Here is a 10,436-nt window from a genome sequence, read left to right as displayed (position 1 = left end):
CACACACACACACACACACACACACACACACACAGACACACACTCAGATGATGCTTTTATGTCAAACATTAACAATACACTCGTTTTGTTAAAAGAGCACAAGCACTTCAATCACAGCCAGGCTTTTAATGTATTAAAAAGCAAGGACAGCGAAAATTTAATTTTGGTCCCCTGGACCCCTTGCCTCAGCGGTGGATGCCTTCCAAAAACCAAGAGTTACAGTCTCCAGGACGACCAGCCTTGACCTCATTAGGACAACTGTTTATTTTGATTTAGTTTCTTTAATTTCCCGCTGTGCTCTCTCCCTCTCTCTCTTTGTCTATCGTTCTCTCTCTCTCTCTCTGTCTATCGTTCTCTCTCTCTGTCGTTTTCTCTCTCTCTTTCCATCTTTCTCTACTCTTTTGTCTCTGTTACTCACATTCCAAACAAGGCTATAGCATTCCCCCTGCACTTCAGCCCCAGCCAGAGAGCCGGGGTCATCCTACGTCATACGGAGGGGACGCCAAGGCTCAGACCGGCTCCTTGGGGGCTGTGCCCATGATGCAGAGCCCAGAGAGAGAGAGAGAGAGAGAGCGAGAGAGAGCGGGCAGTCAGCTCCCTGGAGCCTCATCAGTCAGGAGCCCAGGGCCCATAGAGGCTAAGTAAGGCCAATAAAGCCATTCCTCTGCTTTAGCAGAGCTTTAAGAGGTGAGGGGTGATCTTCGGCAAGGATCTCGCAGGGTTCACGGCAGTAAGGGAGAGGGAGGGAGACGGTGAAAGAGAACATGCAGGATACAAGGAGAAAGATGTACACAGAGAAAGAAAAGTAAAATAAAAAAAGAAAGAAGGATAGATTGAAGAAAATGAGGAAAGAAAGAAAGACACTTTCGCATCCCGGCGCTGTCTACCTTCATGCAAGAGATCAGGCAGGAGAGAGATGATATTTATCCTTCAGAGCAATGAAATGTGACTCGGTGATTTCTTTTGTTCTGCACAAATTTCTAGCCTCTACGTCCGATAAGGCTAAGGCCTACAGGGGAGAATATGGCACGCTTCCTCTATCGGGAGCAAAGCCATGCTAGCACTTCACAGGTTGCATTCCATTAGAAGAAAAGGAAAAAAAGGTTGGAGAGCACGCTCACTCAAAAGAACTGCAAACTAATGACTGATACAAGTACAGTTTACACAATTTGAAGAGAGGCTTTGGGTCATTAAAAGGACAACCACCCCCTTAGACAAAACAGGCCAGGAATATATATTTCAGTTGCTAGGGTTATGTAGCCAAAACAGCCAGGCAACAATAAGGTCTATTGCAGGTAATGACAGTGTTTTGCAACAACACAGTTACCACCCATAAATTGTAGCATGACTGGTATGCTTGAAAGAACGCAGTTGAACATTTGCATGAGTTTGAAGGAGCTGGAAGGTGAGATGTAATTTGGAAAAGTAGCCTCTAAGAGCTTACTAAGAGGGGCACATGAACTTAGCATAGCATATTAACACAATTAGCATCATCTCACATCTTATCAACACTTAATCAGCAAGACCAGATCAGGTTTTTATTTTATTTTATTATTGTTAGTTCAGTCAGGGCTCTGGTGATTTTAGTATGAGAGAAGTGTTACTTTATGATACGGCCAAACTGGCACACAGACCAACGTCTCATCTGAAATTAGCACTAAATAGGCAGTCTGGGGAGCTGGGCTAAATTTAGCCTGCTCTGTCTGAACTCAAGGCCTCTAAAATGAAACTTCTCACATATCATCATACCATACACCGATACTGTACTTACATCATATACCACAAAACTGTGGGATACAGATATTCAAATACTACCTTAGAGAAATGTCCAATACATAGAACAGTCTTTGGTGGGAAACTAAGCTCAACCAAACTCTTAAACTCCAAATACGTGATTGAAACTGGGTGACCAAAACCTACCTGGTGATAAGAACAGCGTTGTCATGGTGAGCTATGCCATTTTCTGGAATGCTGTTCCCATCTCCCTGGTGAGACAGGATGGACTTCTGCCACTTACAGAAGCTGTCAAGAGACTTATCAGCATGGTGGTTGATCTCTAGGTTTGGCTGGAATAGAGCATACACTCAATGGTCACGCTCAGATTTATAACAAGAGTTAAAGTCCATTACATGTGTAAATCCAATCTGCCTTACACAACCGTGCTCACAACCAACAAAGAACCAAAGAGCACAAGCCACAGACAGTCATCATGATAGTCTTGGTCCTTATGACTTTCACAGACAGACAGGTCAATGCTGAAAGTTTAGCGCCAATCATGCAAGACTGAACATTTCTGTTCACATCTTCTCTACATAAAAGATGTTGAACGAACCTCTACCGGTTCTTGAATCTGTATGAATCCTGTATATGTACAATACAAGATTATTTAAAATAGAATGTATACAAAATACATTTGCATCATAGTCAACATACCTGATCTTCAGTCAGGATGATCAGCCGGGTTACAATAATGTTCACAACGTTTCCAAGACTGGCATCACGGTAAAGTTTGGCAACCTGACCTCCAAAAAAGAAGAAAAGACACAAAGTCAGACAAAATGCATCCATGGGCCACCGACTAGTCTCACTGAAAAAGTTTCTTGGTTTCGAGTTTTTTAACCTATGATTGTAATTGTGGTAAAAACACACAGCATCCTTAATCTTTAATTAAGCTTGAGGCAGATTGCTGCATGAATTACAGAACTTACACTTACAGTGTACAACAAATGGAGACAGTAAGTCTGTGGTGCAGGGTCAAACTTACAATATTCATTACGGAGAGGATGTAGTGTTCGATGTCCTTGCGGCCGTGATAGCCCACCATCATCTTGTCGGCCACCACCAGCGTTTCCACAAAGCGCTCCGAGCTGACCGAGCGCTTAAGCCGCCGGCCACCACCACTGGGCTCTGGCGAAGGGGGGGTGTTGTTAGCGGCTGTGTGGGTGGTGGCAGGGAAGGGGGTCCTGCTCCATGTGAGGTCTGACAGGAGTCCGGGGGATTTGGAGAGAGAGAGAGAGAGGGAGAAAGAGAGAGAGAGGGAGAGAGAGAGAGAGAGAGAGAGAGAGGGAGAAAAAGGGAGAAAGAGGAAGACAGGCTTTCACTAAGGCTGCCAGAAATACATAAGGATGTAATTATTTTTGTGTTATAATTACAAGCCTACTGTACGCTACACGTGTTATCACCTGAGAAAAATGCAGGGGTGGTAACAGTCTACGGTGATCTCATTTGAAAAGGCATAATCATTGTGACGAACGGGTCTGATACTTGAGTTTGATACTTGTGAAATCGGACTGGTCTGATCTGAACACAGGGGATGTGAGGTGTGAGGTGCTCAAGCACTAGCTGCCTGTTAGACCCGGAAGCCCTGGCAGATTTATGACCCAGTGGCCTGAAGAAAAAAAAGGCTATTAGATAACGCAGGCCAGGGCACGCCGGCTTCCTCCTCATGACATGTCTTCACCGTGACCTACAGCACCGTGGCCAAAAAACCAGCGCCACTGCCTCTTCTCTCGCTCCCATCATGAATTAAGCCCGTTAAAAATTACACTGATGGTCCGCTTTGAGATTCACTGAAGTCCACCACCATAGACAAGGATGCCGTAAAGTGGGGGAAAGCTTGGATGATTCCAAGGGGCCTTGTAACACTGACAGGCCCCACTGTGACCAGAGGCAGGAGGGGTTTGTCTCCGACCTACACCGTCATCCTAAACTGCTGTGTCTATGCAATAATCCTAGACTTTGATTAGCACTAATCTGTGCTGTGACTGTAAGATCAGAAATTGTTGTCAGAGGATGTAAGAGGGTCACCCACCTGAAACGCCACAGCTGAACTCCTCACTGGGCTCTTGTGGTGACGGAATGGAAGACTTTTTATAAATAATGTGTGGTTGTCCTTCTTCGAGATTCAATTCACTGGAATTGTTGGAGGATATACTCTTTAATGGCTCAATTAAATACTGCGCGTCTTCTGTTGTAATAACACCATGCTTGTAGAGAAGAACAAGAACATGAGAAACGAGAGGTTAAACATAATCAGGCAGTCACAGACAACAGAGACATCACATAACAAAACAGCAGAAACTACTGCAGTTCAATGACCACATACAGTTGTTTTCATTCACTCCTCTTCTGAATCCTGTCATACCTTATGTTCAGCTATCATCCATCCATCCATCCATCCATCCATCCATGCCCTATTTTCAACTACCATCCATCCATCTATCTATCTATCTATCTATCTGGAGGGGAAAGGGAGTAAACAATTACTCTCATTTAAACGTCAACAGAAGGTTACTGTCTACTTCACATCTTGGGCCTGATAACAGCCAGGGCTAAGGTATCAGGTGAGCAAACACATTTCCTCTCATGCAGAACATGCATGATCATGTGTACATACAAACAGCCATGCCGAGAGCATTAGGAGGCTGCTATACACACTCTGCAGTCATACAGCAGAAACACCAAACAGCCCAAATCAGAGCGGCACATCACATTCACACCAGCAATTATACAAGAACAACACCATCATTACTGGGAAGCAAACCAAAACACACAGTGTGGTGCTCTTAATCACCCCCAGTGCAACATAAATTGTAAAAGTACTTCAGAGTCTGTTTATAAAAAAACATTGGCATCTTCTCAGAGTCTGTAAAACCACAATGAAACCAATTAAAATCTTTGACAAAGGAAAAATAAACTGCTACACATGGAAAACAAAAGCACATTTGACATTAACCTTGTGGTGCACAAATCAAAGTACTCAAGTATGCTTTTTGGCAAGTTGAGAGATTATGGCGCTGATATGTTTCAGGGGAATGTTTTTCCATTTTTGGCTTCATTAAAATGAATGAAGTAAAGCAGACTTTATCTCAATTTATGATCTTGTGTGTGGGGTGCCAATATGTTTAGCTACAACAACAATAATGCATTTTTCATACTATTTAAACTGGTCCTTGCCTGGCTTTAAGGATTAGGTCTTCCTGGAGGGGTGAGTGTGTGTGTGAACCTTGTTTAACTTTTATGGCTTCAACACATTTCAGATCATATAGTAGAAGCTTAGTATGACAGATCACCTTCTGCTGGATCATGCTTACCATCAAATACAAATAAATAGTGAGTCCCAATGAGTCATCATCCATAAATCCTACATTTTTATGAAAGCTCTGTAGTTAGCAGACTTGTGGAATGCATGCCTCTCTGCCATGGAGTTGCTAATGCTACAACAGGCTCTCAAACTTGTCAGCACAAGGGGACCAGGTCCAACCTGTGGCAGTAACTGCCAGCTAAGATGGATGGTATTGCTGCTCATGGCTTTGATGGCCTTGTATAGCTATCAGCTGTAATTCTCAACTTGTGAGGGGCATCTCCAGCGCATGCTTCTTTGATGCTGTCGCAGGTTGTGAGGCCAGGCAAGTTTCTGGGGTTCATTATAAGGAGCTTATGAAGTGGAGTGTGTGAAGGGGGGGGGAGTGGTGGTTATGGTTGTGTGTGTGTGTGTGTGTGTTGGGGGGGGGGGGGTAGCTGGCTAATGCCAGCACTAGCAGCTGCAGCCCTGAGGAGCATCAAAGGAAGGTGAGCCAGCGTTAATGAACCGACACGGGGGGCGATGCTGACCTCCAGTCAAAGGTTGGGCCGACAGGAATGTTGCTTTCAGGCTTTTAGTGTGGCTGCAAGCGCCTGTGTCTGTGGAAACATAATGGCCTCGAGCCGGGCCTCTGGACCAGGCGAAGTGACTCTAAATTCCCAAAGATTTATGTGTGTGTGTGTGTGTGTGTCCGTGCATGGAAGTGTGTGTGTGCGGCGTGTCCATGTGTTGTAGAAACAAGGAGTGGAATCCAACATGTCTTCTTTCAAAAGGCAGCTAACGTTACTCTCGTGGTGGAAGGCTCCCTAATGGCCAGTTACTCTCGGGGAGAGACGTCTAAAGACAACATCAAATGACTCAGATACTGAGGCTCGCTCTCTGCGTTCTTAGTTTGTGTGTGTGTGTGTGTGTGTGTGTGTGTGTGTGTGTGTGTGTATGCTCGCGGACACACTTGTGTGTGATGGAATGCCAACTCAGCAAACCCTCACGTCCCCCCTTCAGATGAAATGTGTGATGAGGCTGCAAATGCGGTGACATGAGGGACCAGCAGGACTAAATGCACACTGCACTCAGGTACACCAGTAAGGCCTTCTTAGCAAGACTCCGCTCAGACTCCGCTCAGGTAGGCTACGCCACTGAAGGTTTCTCCACAAGACTACGCAGACTGTACTCAAATACAGAACTTAACTGGGGGTTTTCCCACAAGACTGCGCAGACTCATGTACACCACTGAGGGCTTTTTACAAGTTCTGCATATGTCCAATTGTCGCTTCTGCTCCATGGCAGGGCCGTTCTTCAGTAAGATTTCAAAATCCAACACAGCTTTCGCAAGAGCTTCTTTGGATTCAGGAGCTGTCTGTTTGGACTACTCTGCTTCTACAGGCTGGATGGGAAGTTGTGAATGGTGATTTAAATCACTTATCTTTTTTGAGAAGCAGCATTTACCCGAGCACTGCATAGTCGAGCACCACAACAAAAGCAGTTAACATAACACCATAACACCATCACTGGGAACGAAGGCCCAAGGATGTTAGGTATGATGGTTATTACAATGTAGTAGATCACCATGCAAAGCAACCTTGTAGAATACTGCTCACATTTCAAATTCAAATTTCGAATTCACCCTGAAGTTTTCCAAAATAACACTAGTACTCACCAAGCCCTTGCAGTTGCTCAAAGCCACCCTGGTGGTGCTGAACTGGTCCAGTAGGTATCCAACATAATGACAGTTCTCAACCATGGCATGACGCCACTCCTGTCCACTCTTGCCCCAGTACTCCACAGTGAAGTGTCTTGACACCAGGTTGGGGTTTAGAGTCAGGTTAAGGTGAAAGTGCTTCCCATACGCCGACAGGCGGTAATAGACGTGGGGTTCCACGACGGGTTCTTCCGGGTCTGTGCCACGGCGCCGGCGGCCCGGCCGGTGCTGCTTCACAGTGTAGCTGAGGAACTCGCCAGTCTTGCTGACCCGGAACGGGACTATCACCTGGTAGTCTTCCAGACGAGTCAGGAACTCCTCTAGGTGGAGGAGAGAAAAGAGGGAGAAAGATGTGGGTGAGGGACATGAACAGTGTAGAACAGAAACTTGACACCATAACATGGACGAACACAGAACGGACCATAACAGTAGACTGTAACAGGAATGGATAGGCATGGGCTTCTACAATGAACTACTGCCATTTTTTTTACTTGGCTTGCATCATTTACCAAAACAACGTTAGTTAAATTAAATAGTGGATATCATATTTGAACACTGAATATGTTCCCCTGACATAAAGAGGGGTAAAACACTAGTACTCATGTCACTTAATGTGCCTTCATTGTCATAAAGAAACAGAGGCTCTGTCCTACCTTGAGAATTATGCGAGAGTCTATTGTAGTTCTGAGATTCTGAAGCGGCCATTGCTAGGCTCAATATCCAAGTCAGCGTCTTCCACAAAATTTCCATAATTTAGAGAAAATCTGGCATGGGGCTGGGGGAGGGGGGTTGGCGGGGTGGGGTGGGAGGCTACAGGTGGGCTACAAGGATCTGCTCAGTCCAGTGCTGCACCATAACACAGCCATGCCGGCCGATCACTGACGGGTCTGTACTGCGGTGTGCACTGTGTTGTGGCAGCCACGCTCTCACAGCTCTGCAGACTGGGGGCAGCTCCAGGTGGGGACTGTGTGAGCCCCAGCGTATGCGCCAGCCATGGGAGAAGACGATGATGACAACAAGAACAACAAGCCTTGTTTGCTTATTTCAAGTAATTCCAAAGCAGCAGATCTATACTGGGAGCCTGTCTTGACCTATCCATCTGCTGGGCTGAAAAAGACAGAAGGATTGCAAATAGTGATAACCCAAATAATAAACCATAGCAGAAAAAATATAAAAGACTGACATAGGCCTAACAAACATGAACTGATTTTTGGATGTGTTACTCCAGTACTGTCTTGTTTTATGCATGCTGACATGTATTAACAACAACAATCAAAAATGTGATTAAATGTGTGTTGTAAAGTTCACATTGCTCATTCAGTTTGACATCACTTATTCACGGTTATACTAACATCAGCAAACCCACCTCAAGGTGCCCACTTCTTCTCTCATCAAAGACGTAACAGGCTTTCAGTTTTCAGCTCCAGCATGTTGATGAGGCACTGCATTTGGAGGACAAGTTCATGTTGACCTTAAGAAATTAATTAAAATGGTCACAGATCTTTAGCCTACAGCTTCCAGGGAAAATAACTAGGCTATCTACAAAGCAGGGGAGCATAAAGATCTCCAGACTTGCGCATATTTTGCCAACAACAATTTCAGACAACAGCACTTAACACACCAAACGAAAAGCCCTAGTCATCTATAAAAGGGAATCCCGTGAGGATCTACAAAGCAGCATGGCAGTAAATTCCTACACGGATCCATTTGTGCGAAACCGTCCAAAAACACAGGGAGGGCGTAAACGTGGATCAGGTTTGATGGAAGAACTTCTGTTCCTCGTAGACGCAGACAGCAGAACTAAATCTACTTGGCTTAAGTGTGGTTGACCCAGACTGCTGGCACGTATTGCCTTCCAATGCACCAGTCGCACTCAATATACAGCCTACAGTCCACTTCGTTTTGTAGACTGTAGGCTACAAATGTTGCCGTTTAAAATCCATCGACAAAATACTCGATTGTAGGCTACAGTTGTCTGGGTAAAACTTTCAAGGCACCGAACACACTGACGTATGTCCAGACTTTATTTTTCTTTCCCTTTTTCTTTTTTTAAAGAATGACGGGTACAATTTGTGATGGCCGGCAATGGACTTGCAAACTTTCATTGGATTAACAGCAGACGTAGGTGTCGGTAGCTTTAATGCATGATTGAGTATTTGTGTTGCTGATCTAGGCATCTTGATCTCTTCTGATGCAGTCCGACACTAACGTCTGGAACAGTTCCAGGGGGTCTTGTCTGGTTTTCTGGCTTCACCAAGTCACAAACTCTAGCCTTCGTGACATTCTTACGTTTACATTTTTAATTTAACCAGAGAGCCCTGTTTGAAACGGCTGTCATTTGCACATATTCATCCTATGTCTATCAAGATGATGACTGTCGTAAACGTGCCCGTTACAAGAGACACAGAGTAACAAACTTTATAGGCTATCAGCCTTAGCAAAAGACAGGGTAAATTCTACTCCAACTCTTGGGTTTAGCATCGGAAGTTTTCATTATGTCTACCGTAGCCTACACACTAGACTGCATCTGCATCAATCTTTTCCTACTGTTCGTGGGCAGATAACCTAAAGAAATGCCCATGGCAGCGGCGTGCAGACAGACTGTACAAACATATAGTTACCGTCATCTTCATTGTCCCAGACACTCAAAGAAGAAGACAGACAATGGACTTCTTCCGCACTGAAGTTCCCGGCTCAGTTCATCATTCTTCTACCCCACTGTCTCCGCTTAAGCCATCATCAGACTTTGATGCCTACAAATACGGTGACTGTCCTTCAAAGCGGTGGTGAGGTGCTCAGTATCAACTGATCTGGCAAAACGATTATCCGTTAATTAACATTGCTCAAAATTAACGAAGAAAACATTTTATTCGCATGCACATCGCTCTCAATGTACGGCAATATCCAGGTGTCTGTTTGTTTATTTGCTGTCGCAAATTCTTTGGCCTTTCTACTTGTGCAAAAACTAGCACAGATACACAGTGGAGCGTTGCATGCAGGACAGCTAGTTGAGCAGAAGTAGCCCTCTTTAATAGGTCGGCCGGCCCCAAGCCAAGAGCCGCTTCAAATTGGCAGCATCACACTGGGAGGTTCGACCTGACGTCATACAGATGTGCTGAACAGAGTGCGCATGTCAGGTCACGTGACACCGGGGGGGCTACTTAGGGGTAGGCTAGCCTAGGCCTACAATTTGGGCGCAGTGTCTGGGACAGAGAAATTGTCATCCAAGGATTCTGCATCTTTTAAGTAGCATATGGGCTTCCATGCTGTAGAGAACATCATTTCACACTAGACCTAATGCAGACCATGTCTCACCTGTCGGAATTTTTTCCAGGCCACCATTTAAGGACTGTCGAGTTTGAATGGAAAATATATTAAAAAGAAAATAATAATAATAATAATAATAATAATAAACAATTCCTAAACAAAAACCTTCCCTGCCATTTTAAACTGTCTAATTGTTAACTAGCAGGCCCATTTACAGTTGCAAACATTTTAGACAAAAAGCTTTAACTTGGCCTGCTGAAATGAAAGGGTTCTAAATTAGTTTTTAAATCCATGCCTTCATTTTATTCCGATATAGTTTAAGCTTGAATGAGCGTTGTAACATCACACAATTATCCTTAGTGTTACCTAGCGTTCATGGGCTTCGGA

At 44.7% G+C, this 10,436-nt stretch overlaps 1 protein-coding gene across 2 annotated transcripts in view; it reads right to left on the bottom strand.

The window, feature by feature from the left end:
* Positions 1–9,793, bottom strand: part of adamts6 (ADAM metallopeptidase with thrombospondin type 1 motif, 6) — a 53,731-nt gene extending 43,938 nt beyond the window's left edge. The window contains exons 1-8 of one of the 2 annotated variants that reach the window (XM_076303671.1): positions 9,404–9,793; positions 8,149–8,253; positions 7,436–7,889; positions 6,741–7,102; positions 3,812–3,986; positions 2,765–2,979; positions 2,434–2,517; positions 1,921–2,066 (exon numbers count right to left, since the gene is read on the bottom strand). In XM_076303671.1, coding sequence (XP_076159786.1) covers positions 1,921–2,066; positions 2,434–2,517; positions 2,765–2,979; positions 3,812–3,986; positions 6,741–7,102; positions 7,436–7,532 — 1,079 coding nt within the window. In that variant the 5' untranslated portion in view covers positions 7,533–7,889; positions 8,149–8,253; positions 9,404–9,793. Of the gene's footprint in view, positions 1–1,920; positions 2,067–2,433; positions 2,518–2,764; positions 2,980–3,811; positions 3,987–6,740; positions 7,103–7,435; positions 7,890–8,148; positions 8,288–9,403 lie in introns of those variants that run through there. The other variant, XM_076303672.1, reaches the window with a different exon arrangement.
* Positions 9,794–10,436: the final 643 nt, after the last annotated feature.

This window comes from Alosa pseudoharengus, unplaced genomic scaffold (assembly GCF_046254945.1).
Source record: "Alosa pseudoharengus isolate Yale_2024_CS ecotype anadromous, Long Island Sound unplaced genomic scaffold, YU_APseudo_1.1 YU_APseudo_1.1_scf_24, whole genome shotgun sequence".
In the NCBI taxonomy this organism is placed as follows: Eukaryota; Metazoa; Chordata; class Actinopteri; order Clupeiformes; family Clupeidae; genus Alosa; species Alosa pseudoharengus.
Note: the sequence above shows the minus strand (reverse complement) of the source record. Positions and strands in the feature narration are given on the sequence as shown.